Source organism: Pseudorca crassidens, chromosome 16 (genome assembly GCF_039906515.1).
Source record: "Pseudorca crassidens isolate mPseCra1 chromosome 16, mPseCra1.hap1, whole genome shotgun sequence".
Classification (NCBI taxonomy): Eukaryota; Metazoa; Chordata; class Mammalia; order Artiodactyla; family Delphinidae; genus Pseudorca; species Pseudorca crassidens.
The window spans coordinates 39,079,372-39,102,374 of NC_090311.1; the positions used below are offsets into that span (position 1 = coordinate 39,079,372).

Genomic DNA, 23,003 nt, shown 5'->3' on the forward strand with positions numbered 1-23,003 from the left:
AGCTATACCTCAATAAAAAAATCAAACCAAAACGTCAAGTCAAATCAAATAAAAAGATAGACTCAAAGGACTTGTATTCTTTCCAGCCCCTCTTCTCAAATATTTGATTAGAACCGGAACCTGAAAGGCAATATGATGTGGGGGCACTTAATTTCCATGAATGGCTATGGAAGTATCCAATTAATAAGAATCCAAGATATTTAAATGTATTTCCAGAGCTGAACATATTATAAAAACACATACTGCTGTACAAGAGTTATTACTATTTTACAGATGAGAAAACTATAAGGCTCAGCAGATGAAATAATTTGCCCAAGGTCACAGAGCAAGTTCACTACCCAAGGTAAACTATGGTAGCATTTCTACCCCATAAAAGTTTAAACTAGTGAGTGGTTCCAATCCCTTCTAGAATGTATGGTTGGAAGGATTTACACTTCAGTCATAATAAGACACAACTTTTAAACATGAATATCTTTTATGGAAGAGAGTTTGTCATACTCAGAAGGCTATCTGTGTTGTCATCAGTGTGCTTTAAGCAATTTGTAATTTATAACAACTTTTGATGTCCCCAAGTACCTGTTTGAAACGTGCTAAAATAGCTTCACTAAAAATGACTCTTGTAAAGTCAGGCTTTCTGAGAGTGGCAGAACATTTCTGGCATTTTTAATGGCCATTTTAAAGTGGTAGCTGAGTAATTCATTAGTTTTATCTTGTTGTCTAACCAATTACTGCAAACTTAGAGACTTAAAGCTACACTTGCTTTTTATCTCACAGTTGTGGAGGTGAGAAGTCTGGGCATAGCATGACTGGGTCCTCTGATCAAGGTGAGATCAAGGTGTCAGCCATGCTGTACTCTCATCTGGCGTACAGGGTCCTCTTCCTCACTCTAGTGGTTGTGATAGGGGTCAGTTGCCTTCTGTTGTAGGACTGAGGTCCCCATTCCCTTGCTGGCCATCTGTCAGCGGTTATTCTCATCACCTAGGTTCCACCTGCATTCCTTGTCACATGGCCCCTTCTGTCTTTAAAGGCAGCAGTGGAGAATCTCCCCCGAGTCGAGTCCCTCTCATACTGAGAATCCCAGTCTCCAGGAAAAGCCCAGTCCCTTTTAAAGGCTCGCCTGATTAGGTCAGACCCACCCAGTAGATCTTATATTAAAGCCAACTTTAAGATACTTTAGTTACTTTTGCAAAGTGCCTTCACAGCGGCACCTTGGTTAGTGTTTGGATAACCGGGAGAAGGTACATATCACCAAGCGGTGAGACGCTTGGGGGCTGTCTTTGAATCCTGCCTACACAAGTAACGAGTAGGCTGAATTAGTATAAATATTACCAGCATCATCACCACCACACCAGTCTGTTCAGTCCCCTGATGGGCTACTTTCTCCACCAAGAATCAAAGCAGAGGATCCATTACCATTTTATTTATATTATTTATGTAGGGTCACATTTAAGTGATAACAACATCTTGTTTTCATCTCACTGCATTTGAGCCTTAAAGATGCAGATGTGAGAATTGAATATCCATAAGTCCAATTTATAGTTGGGAAAACTGAGTCTCAGGGGGATGAAATTAATTGCCTGAAGTTCCATAGTACGTGTACCTCCATGTTTCAGGTTCAAGGTTCTTAATATATGGCAGAACTTGATTTCTACAATATTTAAGTACCATAATCTCTTAGTTTTATTTTCAGAATTCCTAGGAAAAAATTTTTTTTCAAACCTTTAGACAGCTACCACAGAAAATTGTAAAAGGCAGTGGTTTTCCTATTGCATGCAGCATGAAAAAGAACTCCATTTACACCAATAGGACCACATGGTGAAAAACATTTATGCATGCTTTTCTGTAGGAACATGTTTTACAAGAAAACATAATCTGTGCTACATTAAGTAAATTCAATACATTGAAACCAGTTTTGAAGTTTAACTGAGGCAACACTTCATTTGCTATTTTCATGTTCTGTGTGGTGGTTAACATAGATGTGGTTGTATTTCAAGACTTCAAGCTTTTATCTCGCCTAAGGTGTGACCACACTTTATGGTCACCAGAATGATTTAGGTGACAGTGTTGAAGCCACATCAAGTATGATGTAGAATTAACTGAAAATGCTCCAAGTTTCTGTTAATCACAAAGTCACTGTAATCTTTATAGGACCAACCAGACTCCATCATAAATCTTTCTTTTCAGCTTTAAACTCAGCGGAAGTACACAAATGGATGTTGTCTATAAAAACAGACTGATAATTTCAAAATGTAAGTCATAGGGAGAGCAGAATTCCATAGACTCTTTAAAGATAGAAAGGTGAAATGGACCCAAGGTGACTCCCATTCCCCATTTTACAAATGAGGAAAGTGAATCCCAGATAAGTTTAGGGATTTGCCTGAGAGCACACAGCTTGGGAAGTGACAGAGCTGAGAAATAAATATAGTTTTTGGATCCAGTCCAGTACTCTTAGTTTACTAATTGCATCCCTTGATGGAAAATGTATTGCGTGCAATTTCCCACAAATACTGTCATCTTTGTAGCCAAGAGCGGTGTTTGGATGTAAGGTATTGAAAATAGATGGTTTAAATTCCCCTCATCTCACCCATTCCCAAAAGCTTAGACCCTTGTCTATATTTTCATTTCCCCAAAACTTTCTCTGCACTCCTCTACTGCCATCCGTGGGACCTCACTCAAACCATCTGCACATGACTATTTTCTTCACTCTGGATCCTTGTAACATGCAACAAGGTCAGTGTTGTTCCAAGGGTGGGGCAATGGGAGTGGTCCACCCACTCAACAATAAATGCAGCAATTGCTTGAACTTAGACCAACAATATTCTTTGGGGGTGGGGGGAGGAGTATTTTATCACAGACATTGGTGAGAACTCCTGGCATATAGTGATAATAAAAAGCAGACTATTAGTCTGTTTTATTATTATTATTGACTTTTTAAAAATATATAGATACTGTCTTCCCATTGCCCCATGTGACACTGACCTGGATTAAAGGACAGGAATTCCCTATGAGCTACTCACATCCATACGGCTTCAAGTTCTTTAGAAAGTGTTCCTTATTAGCGGGGTGGAGGTGGAGAGGCAAAGCGCCATCATAACATGTGAAGGTACATGTACTTTTGAAACTGTATATGAAATGTATAGTAGATCCCAAAGTATCATAAGGAAAACAACTTTGGTAAAGAGATTGGTTGCTGAGAAGCCAGAGTCTTAGATACTTATCTGAGCTTATATGGGATTTTAAATTTAGTATGTTCTCATCAATAAAGAACTTCTAGTTTTGCTTGTCACTGGGCTCATAGAGAAGTGGACATTTTAATGTATTTCAGGTAGAAGCAGTATGCATGGGGATTAAGACAGCCTGGGTCAAATCTGGACAGTGTGGCCATGGGCAAATTAATCTGGCTAAGTTTCTCCATCTATAAAATGAGAATAAATAATAGTACCTACCTTACAGAGTCATCTTGGGGATAAAACCATCTAGTCACATAAAGGGTTTAGCCCTGCGCTGGTGCATATTAAACACTCAATGGATATGTACCGTCACTGTCATTATCCAGTAGCTAAAAGATTTTTAAATTTGTCATTTTAAAAAGTGTTTTATTCTGACACAAAATTCTGTATATTTTCTTTATTTCGTTCAAACATGGAACATGAAAACTCTCGCACAGGTATTTAAGGACCTAGCCTCACTTCCCTGTGATTAAGATATTTATTTAGCAAATATCTCCAAGGGCACTAGATGGCGACCTTCTCCTTTAAGAAAAAAAAAATCTAAAGTTTCATTAACACTTTTTGCTTTGACAGTTGAAACTTTCTGCTACAGATTTAAATGCAAAGAACAAAGGGTAAAGTCACATCTTTGAACACTAGAGTCTCAGAATCATAGAATTTCTAGATTTTCAGGCTTCAAGCTAGGAGCAGCATGGCCTGGGGAATCCTGGCTTCAAACTTTTGCCCTTGGGTGATCTGGGACTTCACCTTTCAAGATTTCATTTTCCTCCTTTATAATATGAAGTGGTTGGGTTAGATCATCTTCAAAGTTGCTTACAGATTTAAAATGCTATGATTTTTAATAAATCAGTGTATACTCTTCTACCAGTCTGTATTTTCTCAAGCGTTCCTGTGCTCTAAGTATTTCCTAAGCCAATGCACACGATTTAAGGTCACCGGGTGTCAACATTACCTAAGTTAAAACTGATTTATTAAAAAAAATAAGATTAATTTTGGAAGATAGGGGTGAATTTAGGGTTTTGAGATGTGTGTAAAATATTGGTCTAAAGGTTTCTTTTTTTAATAAGCAAGATAAACATCTGAATATCTGCATTTAAGATTAGTATAAGACTTGAAAATAACCTGCCCATTTAAGAATCATTTAAAAACTATATCTCCCATAAATAAAATTGAACCTATGCCTAGATATTTGAAGGTGATAAAAATTTTTTCTAATGTATTTTTAAATGCCAATTATTTTGAGTGTTTCTAAAAGGATTATAGCCAATTGTTTATAGATAGAAGCAATAGAATAGTAACTATCAACAAGACAGAGAACTCCTTCTCAAATATGAGTAGATGAAGCCAGTCTTGAGCATCTGGTGTGATTAAAAATTCAGATGTGGCTTAAAATGTTTTTAATTTAAAATAGATGAGTAGAACTAACAGTAAATAATAAAGACATCTTCAGAGTAAAATATATTTCAGGGTTTATTTATAAATGAAAGTATATGCCTGCTTTTTCCTTTACTGAGGTGCTTCAGACAAGGTAGAAAGATTTGTTTTTAATAAGTAGCCAGTGGATTGTACATTGATCTTTCTTTTTAAGGAAAATTACTATTTCTACAAAAACCCTTTGGTATCTTAGTTTGCATCCATTTTTTTTCCTTTAAAAAAGCTATGTTAATTTGTGGATCATTACCTGAGGAAATGCTCCTCCCACCTACCCAGACAAACTCTTAAACTGATTTATGTTATAAAGAAATGCTCCCTGTGACATATACATATACAAAAAATAGAGTGTAGGAAATAGCAAATACTCCGGGTTCAAATGAGTATGAAAATCCCTTTAGCAGAGAGTGTGGTGATGGATGCCCAGGTGAGGGAGAAATACAGATAACAGAAGCTATTTTTCCCTAAAACAGGAGCTGGTAGGGTGAGCCAGCAGCTTAGCACTGGTAGCCCTCAATTCGCAACCATATAAGATGGTATGGTAATATAATTTGGCTGCTCAATATACAAATTTTAACTGTAGCAGATGAAATAGAATCCAAACTCTAAGAAGTTTACGATGGATGCATGGACCTTTTATTCTTTTCGGTAAACATTGGCTCATTACCCTATGAGTAATTCATCCAACTTACCCACCAACAATTTTAGTTTACTATTTCCACTAAAAGTTTATGCTGAAAACACCTGGAACTGCGAGTGCTCTGTCATTCTTATTACTCGGGGTCACAACCACAGAACTTCCCAGTTAGAAACACACACACACCCCCTTATCATTCCAGAGCAGAAGTAAAAGGTGAAAGCAAAGATGAATTCACGCAGGTTATTGTCTAAAGGCAGTTTAATATTTATGAAATGTCACACACACACACACACACACAAACGCACGTACACACACCACAAAGTCTTTAGGCTCCAGTTACAAGCGCTGCGTCATCTGCCAGATCACATGGTAATTGTTGCTATTTCAAGGATCAAGTGGCATAAAGCTCTCCCCTCCACCTCCACCCCACCCCTTTCCTTTGGCACTATACAGCGTGCAAGAGTGATTATTATGTGATGAGGTGAGACCAGGCTCACTGGTCTAACCCTCCCAGCTAGAAAGCAGGCTCTCGGTGGGGTGGCGCGCGCGCCGTGTTCTCACGAAGTGATTGGGAAAGGGGGACGGGGGAGGGGGTCTCAGGGGAGGAAGGGCAGCTCTAATTGGTTTCTCAATGAAAGATAATCACCTATTCCCCGGAGAGACGGGCGATTAGCACTCTGCCTCTCCTCTCCTTCGCTTTTAGACTTCTCATCCTCCCCTTGGTGCTTTTAGTCCCTTCAGCAGAAGCGGCTCGAAGAAAGCGGCTTCTCGCGCCGCACTAGGAGCAGCACCGCTGCGCTCGAGTACTTAGCGCCCGTTCACTCGCTCACTCCGCGCTCGCCTCGCCCGGCTGTCGTCCCAGCCGCCGCCGCCGCCGCCGCCCGAGACAAAGTTTCGCGGAGGGGCTCAGGGAAAACATGAGCGAGCTAGAGGAAGACTTTGCCAAGATTCTCATGCTCAAGGAAGAGAGGATCAAAGAGCTGGAGAAGCGGCTGTCAGAGAAGGAGGAAGAAATCCAGGAGCTGAAGAGGAAGCTCCATAAGTGCCAGTCGGTGCTGCCCGTGCCCTCGACCCACATTGGCCCCCGGACCACCCGGGCACAGGGCATCTCGGCCGAGCCGCAGACGTACAGGTCCTTCCACGACCTCCGACAGGCATTCCGGAAGTTCACCAAATCTGAAAGGTAGGCGCCTGGGCTCGGCGCGGAGGGCCGGAGCGGGGCCACCCCTCGCGGCGGGCGGGCCGGGTGGCCGTCCTGGCGGCGGCTTGGGGGGCTGGGGGCTCCGGGCCGCGGCGGCTCGGGGGCTGCTCGACGCAGGGCGCCCCTAGTTCTCCGCAGCGCGCCGAGTGGGGGCTGGCCCTTGCGGGCCGGGAATGGGAAGTGTTTATTTTTATTTCTGCCCATCACGTGCTGTGCTTGTCTCCGCCGGGCTGGGAAAGGCGAGCTCCTCGGGGAGACGCGCCCCTGTGGCGGGGTGAGGTGGGGTGGGAAGAAGGAGCGTGGAAAGTTTTGTCGCGCTCGCTAACTTGGCCGCTCCGCACGCGGCTGCAGTCGCGCGGTCTTTCCTTCGCACACCCCTGGGGGGGCGCCCGCGGGGGACAGAACCCGCCCCATCCCGGGGCCCGGAAAGTTTCCCGGAGGTGACCCCCAAACCCAGGCCACAGGGCATGCTCAGTGCGCCGCTGGAGCCATTTGGGAGCGGCGACGGGAGGCTGGACAGGGTTGGGTTCAATTTAGGGACTGAACTCGCCCGGAGCCCAAGCCCTGCTGAGAAGGCGCTGAGGGGGTGGGGGGAGGGAGGCGGGACTGGGATGCGTCTCCGCGGCAGGAATCAGCCTCTGAGGGTCACTTTCCAGGCAGCAAGCGATGTCAGCAGAAGATTGTAAAGAAACCCCACTTTCTGGATGTTCTTTTGCTCAGTTTGTGTCCCTTCCAGAAGCGCCACATCTTGGGCTGCCCAGGGCTTGGAGGCGGTTCGGTGACCTTGCACCTGAAGCAGGTTTGGGGCTACTGGTCAGCCCTGTCTCAGGGTGGATAATGCCCCCTCCTTGTTTGTCTTCCTTCTGAGTCTCCCTGGAAAAGCTGGGATTAAGAGGGAGGGGAGCTATTTCTCTGGACGCCTCCAGGCTCCTTCCTTTCCTTCTCCCAGCACGTTGAGAGCCAAGTCCTGACAGTTCAAAGTTGTTGTCACTCTTTCGTGGTGTGCAGAGGAGGCCGGGCGATTTTGGCCACAAGTAGGAAGCTTTTGCTCTCCACTGGCCGCCTTCACCGGAGAAGCCTGATCGATTGGCTGCAGCATTAAAGCGCCTCTGGACATTAGGGAGAGGAAGTGCAGGCTCCAGAGCCCATTACTGGCTTTTAGTCTCTGGAAGTGCACGGCCGAAAGTGCATTTCTCAGGATATTGAATATTCCATTAGGCGTGCCTTCATGCCCACCTACCTCTTACCCCTTCCCTGTTGTTAGATCACTTGGCGTCTGAGTTTGGGGCCCTCAGGGGACCCCTACATTAGTCCTTCCTCCTGAGCTCTCTGACTTTGAGGCCAGTACTTCTAAAGAGCATGTCCTCTTGTATGTCTCCATCCAGGCCAGTTGCAGGGCCCTGGATGTCCCCCACTTCTCCGCTGCACCCCTTCCTTGTCTGTTTCAGTTGTGTACTGATTACAGTGTTTGCATGTGGGAGTGGGGGAGAGGGGAGCAAAGGAGTCTGGGTAGGGGTTGAGAGGTGTTAGAAAAGGGCCAGGAGCTGGGAGTGGGTTGAGGGAGAAAAACGGGAATCAGGCAGAAAGGATTCACCTTGGGAACTGCAGGCCCACTCTGAACCAACGTCTTGAGGGACAGCTTTCAGATTTCCTGAGCGACACTCCACATATAAAATGACACCGTGCACATAGCACCTTTTGGCCCAGGCTGCCTTGGAAGTCCCTATCAAATGGAACAATGGCATTCTTACTTCTCTCAGGCCAAGACTGCAATCAGAGCTAACATTTGGCCTTGCCCTTGGTTGGGAAGCTGCTGTGTCTTGCCTCAGCTGAGCTGCGCATTCCTCGGCCGCTGCCCTGCCCCGCTCTCAGCAGCTGGAATCAATCTGCCCACCTCCTGAAGAAGCCACTTCATCAGCGGTCACCCGGCAGCTGTTCGCCTCCTAGGGCTGACCGGCTGGGGCTTTATCGCATTTTTGAAATTTCAGATCTCTGTGTCTGGACTGTGCCCCTCAAAGAGTAACCAGCACCACCTCGTAGCAAAGAGGAGATTTCACTGGGGTCTAGAGAGGACAGGAGAGGAAACTGTCTCTCCCAGAGTCCACTCTCATCCAGGAGCTAGCTCTCAAAGAGGCACTTTTATTTTCCTTGATAAGAAATCTCTCTAGGAATGAGAGGCGTTTTTGTGTGTACTGAGAGGAAATGGCTGATCTTTCAAACGTACACATCATCTTCCTTTTTTTTTTTTTATTCCTCCCCCGCCCCCTCCCCCGCCCCCGCGCACACACTCCCGACGTTTTCGGGTTAGGGGTAGGAACATTCATCAAAAGAGTGGATCATGCGCAGTAGCGGTCGGTCGGGCGCGTATTTGTGTCTGCAACAGCTAGCTGAAGTGCTTTTCTACTTCCTCTGTGCGCTGATTTACGCTGGGACTGAGTGTAAACTTTTCCCAGCTCAGCACTTAGCTTTATACTTTCAAATGGAAGCGTGGAGTGTATTTTCAGCAAGCTGACTCATTAGAGTTTAAAGAATTTTGACAGGTATAATATATGGGCATAGTAACCTCTGGAATTAGGTACTCATCCTAGCGTTTAAAGAGACAGTACTAACTTAATTATTGGTGAGACACCTTATTTTGGCCAAGAAAAGAAATAATTTAAAAAGTATATCTGGGATACAACATTTAACAGGAAACAAGATGCTTTCAAAATAAAAGTGTATTTGCTAATTTTCAGATATTTGGATTTGGGGAGTAGACATTCCATCAGCTTGTGCATCCTTTGTTAAAAGTTGTGCCATCCTGATGCACTCACTGGGGCTGAAGGAGACTGCTTTATCACAAAGCTAGTGTTCAATTGCAATTGCTGTAGGATTTAGTGATAGCTATTCATGCTATAGGTTTGTTTCAGACTTTACTAGGACACCCAGTTTTTATACTAACAAGAAAAGAAACATATTTTGAAAGTGTAGGAATTGTTTGGTGGGCAGAATGATAAAAGAACTTTTGCCTGTAACCACTGTTTTAGAAAATGATTGCAATCTGAAATATTTACATAATCGGTGGTAAAAATATCTTCAGCATTTATTGCAGTGGAAGGAAATGGGAGAATTCACCGACTATTGTAATCAAGTCAGTCCAATTAGCCAGATTTCCATGTGTCCACAGAGGGTATAATGCACAATCTCCATTAAGAATGATCTGAGTATCTAAGGAATGCTTAGATGAAAATTATACTAGGGAAAGGGAAGATCTGAGCTCACAGCATAAGTATCAAGTGTACAGTATGATGATCATGTTTAAAAAGAAAACATCCGACTTATTGCAGTCCTCATTTTCAGACCCCTTAGAAATGCCCAGTAGAGATCAAGTGATAATCACTGAAAACTGTAGGGTGTTTTGGATGACGATGATGATACTTTACACTTATATATATAACTTTCTGCCAAATAACTGAGTATTTCACATGGTTTTCTGTGAACTTCTGATTCCGTGCATGCATATATTCCACATCAAGAATTACCTACTATCCTAATTCTCCCCCTTAACTTTTTATACACATCTAAATTCCTTATTTTGACCACCCAGTTAGCTCAGAAGACTGCATACAGTTGTTGTTTTTTAAATTAGCTTAGGCAAAGGCTGGAATCAATATTAATCTGTTACAGGAATAATGTATTGTATTCCAAGCCACTTGAGCATTTCCCGTCACAAATCCCTTGATTCTTGATGATGTAATTCATCCTTTGGAACTTGTACCTTCTTCCACTGGGACACGGATGCTTTGGAATGGATGCCCCAGAAAACTCTTTGCCTTTTGCATCTCTGATTCATTTCAGCTGGTTTAACCTTCAGACTAAATCAAGGGATTTGGCCTAATTTTGATATAAGCAACTTCAGTGAAATGAGCGGGTACCGGTGGAATTCTGGGCCCAGCTTATTAATTGTTCACATAGAAAATACACAATGCTTTAAACTAGCGATGCTAAGAATAATAAAGATAGCTAATCTTAGTGATGTTAACACAGTGCTAAGCTCTTTACTTTCAGTAGCTCATTGTTTTTCTACCAGTGGTCCTAGATCACATACGTACTTTTCATGTGAGGACACTGAGGCTTGAAGAAGTTAATTCACTTACCTGAGATCTCAAAGCTAGGAAATGGCAGCCGTGTTTGAAACCCCAATCTTGCAGTCTTTAGAGCCCCAATTCTCAGCAGTTATATTCTGTAGCCTTGGAATCTGGCCAGTTCCATCTTACTAACTGGTGAATCCTTCCAAATAGGAAGAAAAGAACCTGCCCTAAATTAGAATAGGATTTTTTTTTTTTTTTTGAGAAGTCTTAGAGCCAGCACGAAACTGACCTTATGAAAAAGTGACCAATGAGCCCTTGTATCCAGCACATACGCCCTGGGTGTGCTGTGCCAGGCCAGAATTTCCCCAGGCCGTCCTGCTCTGGGGATTGTCATTTCCTAATCATTCCCTCTTCTTCCTTCCTCACTCAACTTCTCTAGCTCAGTGTCATGTCATAGGTGGCGCCGATGAATAGTGCAGTCAGGAAGGATGTGAAAAGGATCTTGGTTGCTGCCTTTGGATATCATTCACTATACCCTTTGCCTTTTGCCTTACAGACCCCTCCTGCTGATTCCTTCATCCCTACCAATCCTTCCATCCAAAGGACTTTATTACTACCTGACAGCGTACCAATATGTTAACCAGTTATCCTTTCTGGATTAACGCAGTAATGTTTTAACAGGAGCTTCTGGGAGAGAACATTCGTTTAGTTTACTCAGAGGAGTCGTATTTATGATGAGAGTTGAAAGGGAGAAAAGCTGAGGAGGTGAGGGGAGGATTTTTAGGCAGGCTTGCTTGTCAAGATCCTTGTGTCTTGCCGCATGTAATTTGAAGAGGACAGGTTCCGAGCGTAAGCACCTCACACCTACATTCAGTCAAAGAGGTACAGGAGGTAGATAGTACTCTGGTTTTAGTGATGAGAAAACTGAGCAAATCATTACTGAAGTGTCTTTTAAAAGATCTCGGAAATGGGACCAGAAAGACAATATAGGTTTCTTAATTTTGCATCAGTACTGGAGTTGGTGAATTGATATCTCCAAGTTATTATCTATTTATACTTATTATTTAAGACATATCCACTTTGCTTTGGTGTTGGTTTGGGCTCTGGAATCAAGTACATTTTCCAGATATATTTGTAATACACCAGGAGTTCTCGTTCCATCCGAATCCTTGATACATGTATAGGTTGCAAGTTTTCATTTAATCATGTGTTCATTAGAGATTTGACTGACCCTCCTGAAAATATTTCTAAAAGACCTGAAAAAACAAAAGATGTTCTATCTTTTTCCTCTTTCCTTGCTAAGTGGCTGTTGCCCAGTGCCCTTTCCCCACACTGTGTAGGAGATGCTGAGAGTGCATTAAAACCCTCTCTTTTGATAAGATTTTCAGGTGATTTCATGGTTGCTCTGAGTAGGAATAATTATTTTCATTTGCCACTGAGAATTTGCTTATCAGAGTTCAGGACCCTATGTTATCTCAGATTCTTGTAGCTCTTGGAAGTTACTGTGAGTTCTGAGATAAACCAGGGATAGCATATCCTGTTTCACAAAAGTGAAAGCTCAGAAGCTTGGAAATTGTCAAAAATGACTACTAGCTTTGTTAGTGTCCTGTGCTGTAGGATCCCCGAAGAGAAAAGGGGCTATATGTATATGTGTATGAGTACTGTGTATGTATATGAGTATGTACATATATGTATACACACACAAATTGCTGATTTATTCAGTTCATGATTTTATACTTCTTATGGTAGTTATTATTCTGAAACTCCTCTAGTTTGGCCCAATCAGTTTCTTGGGGAAGGAGGATTTACTTCCTGGGCTATTATCATGCAATAGATGACAGCATCTTGCCGCTTGTCAAATGCTTGTGCTTGGTATTAAGACACACAGTCCAATACTGTCTCCCAGAGCAGGGTGCTAGAACCAGTCTCTGTTGCTTTTTATCGAAGTACTTACTACCTCCTGCTTTTACCCAGTGATGATTTTTTTACCTTCTTTTTCTTTGTTCTTGGATCTGCCTGTGTTGTGCATCTCTCTTTTGGGTCCCTGGTTCCTCTCTTCTAGCTTGACATGTGGAACTCCTGCCAGATCTCTCATTTGCAAAACTCATACAACCGCAAACGTAGAACAGAGGTCTTGTTCAGAATAGTACTCTAACCTTTTAAAATCTTTCATGTCTTCAGATATTTCAGATTTTTTAGATAGTGTACAATTTGAATTTCCTAAGATTTTAAAAATAATTGCTCATATTGAAAATATACAATGCTTTAAAATATTTCTCAATGAAAAATAGATATTTCCAGAAAATGTGTATCTTTGAAATAGATTTGTTTTATTATATAAAGGCTGATAGAACTAATCCCTTTATTGTTGTTCTGAACAACAGATTTCCTTTTAAAAAACTCTTAACCTTACTCTGCACTACTCCCTAAACATCGTTGGTGGACCGCAGACTTCAGTGTACGTTATGTTGCTTTTATTTTAAACATTTTCATATTGTTTTTTTATGTGGGCATATAATAGAAACCCATGCTACCTTAGAAAATAGTGGAGTTTTAAATTCAATCAATATAAAGTTTATATTAGCTAGAAAGTTATAAAATACTTTCTATAATTTGTCCTGTCCAATGTGTTGGCTGTGTGGTTAACCTTTTTTTTAGTGCATGTTGATTTGACATGTTCTTGGAAATTAGTCCTAAACAGTCAACATGTTGATACTAGGAGTTGATTTGGGTTGATTTTATTACGCGGATGAGCATGCTGATAGCACTTTGGTGTGTAAGGGGGTAACATGCTGATTTCACCTGAGTGTTTATTTAATAAATGAATTTGCCTTAATAAGGCAAATCCAGTAAGACATCTGCTGTAATTACTTTGTTAGGACTTCGTTTGAATTTTTTTTACTTGTGATAAAGATTATACAAGTACAGTTCTTAAATATGCTCTCTGACTTGTTGCTAATTCAAACTGCTCCTCCTTTATAGATCAGTTTAGAGAGGGCTTCAAAATGTGTTTTAAATCCTCAGATGTGTCTTTATTTGAGCACTTTGACCTCAAATGCTGCAAAAATGCTACTGACAAACCTTATAGGGAGTCGTAAAAGTACTTGTATATTTGCCTCTTACAAATACTTGTAGGTCTATTTGTTCAACTGTATTGCCTGATGAGCAAATCCAAAGCCTTTGAGTAAATGTCAGTATTTTGCTTGATGACTTTCATTGCCCTCATGGTGTGGGTAATGTTAATTTCATGTCTCACAGGACCACCAAGGAACTTCACTACATATGCTAAAAATTCTCAAAATAGAAAATTCTTTTATATGTTAGGCTGTAAACCCCTGGGTAGAAACCAGGTCTGTTTATAGTAAAAATTCCAACCCTATACAACCCTCAGCTTACCATACATTTCTCTTCCCACGTGCTAATTTTCAGAGGCAGGGTAAGAACAGCACATATCTAGAATGTATTAAAAACAAACAAATTTTAAAAAAAAACACCCACCCTGAAACCTTCTAGAGGATAGAACCAATTCATATTCAATTCAGTCTCCTCTCAGAGAATAAGTTCACTCTAAAATATTCAGGACAAAATTTCATGTCTTACTTCAGCAGATTTCAGCTGTGGTGTCACGGCACAAAGTGGTGTGTGTTTGAGTAGTTGTAAGGTTAAAATGAGTAAATAATAGGTTAAAAATCAAACTTCATGAATTATTTGCTTCTTAGGAAATAAGGTTGAGTGCATTCACAGGCACCTCCCTAGGGATGGTTTTTGACTTGCATTCCGATTGGCTTCCCCGACTGGGAGGATGACAAATATATGGCAGGAAATTGCACAGAACCCACAGTCGGTCTTTTCACAAGAGTGTGTTGCACGTGAGAACATCATTCATCCCGTGAGTCACTGCAGAAAAAATGTTTGAGAACTTCTGATCTGAACTATGGCTCTAAAATATCAAAATCTTGATGCTGTGACACTTAAAGCTACTTATCTATAAATAATGGTTGTTAGATTTACTGTACCCTACTTAGCATGTATACGTCAGAGCCCCATTTCCCAAAGTGTGATGTTCATATACTGGTGGCATCAGGGATGCTTCTAGGTGGCACACAAGTTAATTTATTTTATATTAACAGTAAGGAGTTTTAATGTACTGAGGGAAAAGATGTAACAATCACATTAAATCTATGCCATGTGGCTACTGTTGCTTAGAATAATGCTTCATTTTACGGGTTCATAGATTTTAAAGGAAAATATAGAAAAATACAGATTGTGAATAACATAGATATAAATAACACAAAAGAGGGAAAGATGGTTTTAAAGTCATTTTCAACAAGGAATGAAACAGATTGTTTCCATCCTCATCTCCTCCATGTTGTGGAAGATTCTGGCTAATCGAGTTCTCACTATACCTGTCTTTGGGTGTCTCCTTGGATGGCTGTCTGTAAGTTTCTCCACAGGAATTGGAGTGGGGACATAGAGTTAGATGGGAAAGGTGGTTTTTATAAAATATACCCTTGCTCTGATGGTAAATCAGTCTGGTTGAGAATTACTCACTTTAATATATCATCAGAGAAATGTGTGATGTACCCCCAGATTTGTGAATTCCTTTGCCATGCCACAGCAGGGCCCATAGGTGAAGGGGACAGTCGGGAAGTAATAAAGGGATGCCAGGCCTCCGGTCTCCATCCAGCCTGGGGTTGCTGGGCAGCTCTCTCTTTCCAGAGTGTGTCCCCAGGGCTCCTCCTTGGACCCTGAGAGTCGGTACCTGTGGCTGTGTGGCATCTTGTAGCCAGAAATACAGGATGCTTTCTTTCTTTCTTTCTTTCTCTGTAAAAGTACAATTTGGAAAAAGTTTGGAAGGAAAAGTCTTTCATAAGATACACATATATTTTCCTATAATCTGTATTCCCTTTACTTGTAGGAAACTAGATTAATCTAAAAGATAGATATTTGTTTAAAAAGTATTATTGTTAAAAGAATGGTTTTGTGGAAAAATGAGAAAAATATAAGGAGAAAGGAGAGAATATATTACAGGAGGAGGAATTGGCAAAAATCCGTTCTTCTTTCAGAATATAGTGCAGGTTGTCTCCCTACCTACTTAAGAAAGGGACTCATTAAGGTTTGGATATAGGTACCCTCCAAAAGGTAGGGGGAAAAGGAAGGTGAGGGAGAGGAAGGGAGAGAGGGAGGGAGGAAAAGACAGCAAGCAAGAAGATTCCAAAAACTACCACAAGATGGCAGCAGGAGTATAATATTTAGCAATTGTACAACTAGTAGTTTGGAATGTCCTTTAGTTGAATATTAAAATATATTCTCAAACATATAACTTTCTTTTTTTATTGAAGTAAAATTGATTCACAATATTATATTAGTACAGCATGGTGATTCAATATTTTGAGAGACTGTACTCTGTTTAAAGTGATTATAAAATATTGGCTATATTCCTTGTGCTGTACAATATATCCTTGTAGCTTTTATACATGGTAGTTTGTGCCTCTTAATCCCCTATCTGCCCCCGCTTCCCTCTCCCCACTGGTAACCACTAATTTGATTTCTCTATCTGTGTGTCTGTTTCTGTTTTGTTATATTCGTTCGTTTGCTTTATTTTTTTTTAGCTCCACATATAAATGAAAACATAACTTTCTTAATATGAGGATTCAGGTGTTTGGAAAGTGTATCATTGAATACATATAGTATTATAGTTTTCCAATTAGTAGTGATTTGGGGGAATGTGCTTAAAAAGCCACGGTGCAGTGTTCTTCTTTAGTGTTTAGTCTAAACCAAAAGAGAAACCAATAGTGCACTTTGCATAGAGAGCTCTTTTACATTGATGTTGGTCTGAGGGAGATTCCTAAAACCCCTGTGAGGAAACCTCTGGACTCATATTTGGCAGAGAAAAGAAAACTGAGAGAAAGAATGGAAAATTAATAGTAGTAAAAAAATATATGTGTGAGGAGAGAGAGTAAAGGGAATGGTTTCCTACGCACTCCCGTCTCCCCGCATAACGAACTAAAAGACAATTATTATAAGAAAAAATGAGCTATGAGACGAAACTTCTAATAGCTTCTAATAGGTTGTTTGATCTCCTTGATAACTCTGTGATTCTCGAACATAATTAGGTAAATCTTAACATGGCCTGTTGCAGTCTGAGGTCCTTTTTAGAAAACATTTTAATACTCTCCAGTTGATATGATTATTTATATGCATTAAGTATTTTTTAAGAGAAAAGCCAAATGTTTTATGGGATGCCCTAAATATAAACTGCCTCTCAATTCTAGGGTAAAAAGAAATGAGTGTAGTCTGAACTACCGCAAAGGGATAGACTGTGGGTCGTACTTAATGGACTGTAAGTTTTTGAATCAATATTCCCTTGGAAAGTGCCATTCAGTCTTCCTGTAAAAGGCTATTTCATTCAGTCTGTGACCCCTCGCATGTGAAAGCCCCCAGGGGACTGGAAGTGAAATAGTCTCGCTGATGACAGCATTTGTGATTTAACACTGAGGAGAAATGTACTTATTTTGGTCTGTCCCAGTAACCAAGGGTCAATGCCAAAATGAAGTTGTACTGTGCATAAAAAAGAATTCACGCATGATCACATGGCCTCTTTCATGGGTTTCTTTGCTCAGATATTATGTTATATTGTACTTAGATAAACAAGCAACAGGGGAAATAGAGAATATTTAACACTGCACAATTTGATACCCTATTTGACAATAAGCTGCCTTTGTAAAAAGTGTTTTGAAACTCTGAAATATGTTTATTTGAAGCTGTCAGTATGCAAAACTGCTCTTTGGGGCAGTCATTTATATTTTTCCTAGGATAGGAAAAAAATGTTCAGTCGATGACTGCAAGAAAGGATCAAGGGTAGATCAAATGTAGGGTATGCTTTCTGTTGTCTGTAGGGCTAAAAAAAGGAGGAAATCTAGTCCCTATTAGACACGGTGAAGCAAGAGATAAGTAGCAATACATTTTGTTTTTTTTCTGGTTTGTTATCAAGGCAAGACAGATTTCTGAAGTGTGGAAGCAGGGCTGGAAACATACTGCCTTGAAATCCTCTGGTTATCTAGCCTCTCCAGGGCATTACCAGGGATGTCCACACAGGATGAGACAGGCCTTGGACCCACTGAGCTTCTTGATATTAGAGCAATTTTTAAAAAAATATTTCTTTATTAATTTTATTATTTATTTTGGCTGCGCTGCGTCTTAGTTGCAGCACGCGGGATCTTCATTGCGGCATGCAGGCTTTTAGTTGTGGTATGAATGCAGGGTCTAGTTCCCCGACCAGGGATCGAACCTGGGCCCCCTGCATTGGGAGCGTGGAGTCTTACCCACTGGACGATCAGGGAAGTCCCTATAGCAATTTTTTAAAAAGTTTCTTTTGTGTGGCTCTGCACCCGTATTCACCATGTTAAAATCTGGACATGCTTCTTGATATTTCTAGTTTGTTGTTTGTTTTTCTACCTGAAGTAGAATCATCCCGTAACAGTCCTCAACAACCTGCTTTTTTTTTTTTTCCCCCCTTAACTATAGCTCCTTTCTTTCCAGATCAGTCCGTATTGGTCTAATAACCATGTACTGTGCTATTGTATCCATGTACTTCAGCTTATTAATAGTGATAGTTGTTTGTTTTGTTTCTTGTAAGCATAAACCACACTGCAGCTAACATTCTTGTACACATTTTCTCATATGTCTTTAATTTATATACGGGATAAATTCCAAACAGTGAGAGTGGTAGGTCAAAAATGTTGCTAATTTTCAGTGTGAAGTTTTTAGTTTGTGACTATGCATAAACTTTCTGTATCAGATAAATGATCTCTAGCCTTTTCAATTAAAAATAAAAGGCATGTGAGTGGCATTTACAAAATCAATTTTCTACATTAAAGACAATTTTTAAAAAATCAAACATACAACTATAGCAGAAACATGCGGAAAGTTATTTCTTTTTTACACTTGAGTTGCATTCATGAGAACGCTCTTTTTTGAAGTAATGTTTACATGCCCTTTTGCTTTTCAGATTTATCAAGTCCATGTTGTGTTTTGGCTTGATTTTTTTTTAAGTTGAATAAAACTTTTGAATTCCTACAATGTGATATTGAAAGTAAGGATAAAATTGTTCGTATATACTGCTCTTAAATCGCTAAAGTCCATCATCAAGAATCACAGTGGTTTGTTTTGTTTTGTTTTTCATCAAAATATATTTTTGATACTTTAAAGATTCTGGGGAACTTGTTCCCACTTGGGAAAATAACAAATTCCAAATCTCTCAGTTACATTTTTTTAAAAGGCCAGTGGGAAGATTTGGACATATATGGTATTGGAACTACTGAGAGGAGCTTTCTTTTTATAGGATGGCAACTTCTGGGAGAGTTTTCTGTCCTTTTTTTGATCATTGTTATGGTATTGAACTAGATTTACTGAAAGGTAACTTTGCAAACATTTATTTCGACCAGAATTCAGTCATTTCACATATAATCAGTCATGAGGTTGAAGCCAAAAAGTGAAACTGATTTTGGAGAGTCAGAGGAGTAATCTGAGAGATTTTAGCCCAGTCTAATAGAAAAATGACCTGAAACTGTCATGAAGATTAAAACAATGGGCTGTGGCACCACAGACCTGAGGCTGACCTCTGACTCTTCCTGCACATATGGCTGTGTGATTTTTTTTAATTAATATGACTGTTAATGTAATCTTTATATCCTCTTTTTAATTTTATTTATTTATTTATTTTTGGCGGCATTGGGTCTTTGTTGCTGCGCGTTGGCTTTCTCTAGTTGCGGCGAGCAGGGGCTATTCTTCGTTGCAGTGCGTGGGCTTCTCATTGTGGTGGCTTCTGTTGTGGTGGAGCACAGGCTGTAGGCCGGCGGGCTTCAGTAGTTGTGGCATGTGGGCTCAGTAGTTGTGGCTCGTGGGCTCTAGAGTGCAGGCTCAGTAGTTAGTTGCTCCGCGGCATGTGGGATCTTCCTGGACCAGGGCTCGAACCCGTGCCCCCTGCAATGGCAGGCGGATTCTTAACCATTGCACCACCAGGGAAGTCCCTGGCTGTGTGATTTTAAACAAATTGCTTTACCTCTCTGAGCTTTAGTTTCTAATTTCTATAAAATTGGGATGATGCTACTTCCTCCCCTAAGGCTTTGCATACAGGAATACTCTCTCCATATGTGTTTGTGGAATAAAAAATGATGAGCGTAAAGTGCTAAGTAAGAGTGCTAGCAAATGTATAACAGTGAAAGGTTTGAAAAGTTGTAGAGATTCTTTACAACGTTAGTTCTGGTATTAACACATTATAGAACCTCATGCCTAGAAAGGATTTTAGGAGATATCCTTGTTCATCCCCTTTGATGAACAAAACAGTAATGACAAAAATTTTTTTTAAAAATCTAGAGGTTCAGAAATACTGTGATTTTCCAATGACGTGAAGCTTATTAGTGACAAAACTGAGATTAGATCCCCCTGTGTCTTATTTGCCATTCTCCTTAAATCCATTGTAAACATCTTAAGTGATGAGTGACATGAGGAAAACTAGACGTTTATAAGTTGGAACAATGGGACAAGTGGAAATGAGATGGTTAGATGCTGTCTGCATTTTATAAAAAATATACAGTGTTCATGTATGATCAGGCAGAGGGACTCAAAATGTGCTGTTACCCAGTTTAACACCCCAAGCAACTCTAGAAGACTGTGTAAGTTTCTTAGAAGAGCTGTTTCTTTTTTTTTTTTGCGGTACGCGGGCCTCTCACTGTTGGGGCCCCTCCCGTTGCGGAGCACAGGCTCCGGACGCGCAGGCTCAGCGGCCATGGCTCACGGGCCCAGCCGCTCCGCGGCATGTGGGATCTTCCCGAACCGGGGCACGAACCCGTGTCCCCTGCATCGGCAGGCGGACTCTCAACCACTGTGCCACCAGGGAAGCCCAGAAGAGCTGTTTCTTAAAGGCCCTGGGTTTAAATGAAACACTGCCGTGAATTGCCCAAAAAGGATGATAATAAGACAGGAATGCTGGGGGGACCAGCTATGTCAGGCTCAGGGAAAGACACTGAAGTCCCCGGAAGGGTCTTTCGGAGTGGAGGTCCTGCACAGCGGGAGCATCTCCATGGCTAGGGGTTATTGACAGGTTTCATATTCCATCAGGCTGGAAGCCTTATTTCCCGGGAGCTTTTCTGTTCCTCCTTTCATTGTCTATTGTTCAGTCCTCATAAATGATGAAGGCGTTACTTTTCATATCTAGTGGAGCTGTAGATCTAGAGGTTTGGGTGGAGGCTCTTTGTAGGTGTTCTAACAGCCTGTAGGCTGGAGAGGAATGTCACTAGACATTCCTGTGCCTGTTTCCCCAGGTCGACATTAAGCTTATATGTCAGTGCCTGTTCGCAATTTAGAGGCTGATTTGACTATGTTAGAGCTTTTCAATTTGGACAAATACTAGTCCAGATTTTATTTCTCCCAGGGCAGTTTCATCTGTCAGTCAGTCAGCTCAGATGGGGGAAGATATATGAAGTCACATACGTCATAACCAAAGCCAGGTTCTTTCCTTACCAGCCTGACGCTATCATGTAAAATACTTCCAAAGCCTCAGCCTCTTCAATTGTTGAAAACCCTATGAGGTTGTTGAGAGGCGAAAGTGAGCTCGCTCATGTAGTAGATTTAGCTCCTTGCGTCCTGGAGTACAGTTATGCAGTAAACTTTAGCTCTCATTGTCATTACTTACTGATTCTGACTTCATTCACAAAATATATCATGACTTCTAATGCCGTGCCAGGATATCCATACATAGTCTTCCCATATTTCTACTCCATTCTTGGTTCTAATTCTGCTCATTGAAATAACTCTGACCCTATTTTCGGAGTCATTTCCTGAATCACAGATGGCCCCCTGACAGAGGCCATATTTCGGAGTTATTCTCCTATTTTTCATCTGCAGCGTAGTCTCAGTTTTCTTTCTACGGATTTTACACCCCTCCTCCACTACCCCGTCATATTAGAAACCACTCTTGTACTGGATTTAGCTGCGTTAAGGTCCCCTCTGTAGCGCTCTGCTCTTGGAGTTAAATAAACCCAGGGCTTCTCAAACTCTAAATTGCATTTGAATCACCTGGGGAATCTTATTAACTGCAGTTTCTCATTCAACAGCTCTGGGAAGGGGCCTGAGAGTCTGCCTTTGTAATTAAGTCTCACGTGATGCTGATGTTACTGGTCTTCAGATCCTTAAATGCAAGGGATTAACGGATAGGTGTTGATTGATAGTTCTTTTGGTTCAGGTGAAAGTATTAGTCTCTTGTGGTTCCATGAAATGTCACAGATCTCTGGTGGTTTATGGTTCTCTTGTTTTCGAGGTGTGACTTGTGTAAAGATTTACAGGAAACCAAAATTGGGCTTAAAACCAGAGACAGCTAGTGATTTTCATTTCTGTAGGCTGTAGTTTTCTTACCTGTAATTTTAGGGGGAAAGAAACTTTTATGCTATAATTTCAACACTTCCCTATAATTTTGGTAAATTGTTTCCTTAGGGTTACAAGGAACAAGTAGAATAAACCTCAAATATAGGTATTACGATAAAGGCAATTTTTCTTTGGCACATTTATCTAGACAGTGTCAACATGCAAACTCATTTAGAAAATCTCTAAATGTTTCAGTCAATTAGAATTATACATTTTAAAACAACGGGGTTATATTTAGGTATAGACTATTTTTTAGGCTGACATTATTTTATATATTTTGAAGTAGAATTTAAGTAGTTCTCTCACTTTTAGAAGAATTTATGTTATTCATTTATTTTTGGCTGTGTTGGCTGTTTGCTGCTGCACGCGGGATTTCTCTAGTTGTGGCGAGCAGGGGCTATTCTTCGTTGTGGTGCGTGGGCTTCTCATTGCGGTGGCTTCTCTTATTGCAGAGCACGGGCTCTAGGTGCGCAGGCTTCAGTAGTTGTGGCTCGCGGGCTCAGTAGTTGTGGCTCACAGGCTCTAGACCACAGGCTCAGTAGCTGTGGCGCACGGGCTTAGTTGTTCTGTGGCATGTGGGATCTTCCCGGACCAGGGCTCGAACCCATGTCCCCTGCATTGGCAGGCAGATTCTTAACCACTGTGCCACTAGGGAAGCCCAGTTCTCTTACTTCTACCCCCAAGCTAAGGTGCACACACACATACTTTGTAACCTAATTAGAGGGTTTTTGTTAATGTATCCTGTAATAGAAATTGTCTTCCTACTACTCAGAATTTAAACTTCGCCTTAAACACTTAAGAAGTGTTTGAAAGACAGTATGAATTAAACAGTCTATTGGAGATTTGGTTTTATATAAAGTAAATTATGTAATAAAGGAAGTCCACTTATCATCTGAAAATATAATTTAAAAATGTATGATAGCATGGGTCTATTTCTGTTTGAATATATTTAATTCTGAAACACTCCTTATCCAAGATGCTTCAAAGAATCCAGGTTTCTAGGGATG

General features: G+C 41.0%; 1 protein-coding gene across 1 annotated transcript in view; it reads left to right on the forward strand.

Moving 5' to 3' along the window:
- Positions 1–5,697: 5,697 nt before the first annotated feature.
- Positions 5,698–23,003, forward strand: part of PRKG1 (protein kinase cGMP-dependent 1) — a 1,185,098-nt gene continuing 1,167,792 nt past the window's right edge. The window contains exon 1 of the mRNA XM_067710145.1: positions 5,698–6,484. Coding sequence (XP_067566246.1) covers positions 6,219–6,484 — 266 coding nt within the window. The 5' untranslated portion in view covers positions 5,698–6,218. The remainder of the gene's footprint in view (positions 6,485–23,003) is intronic.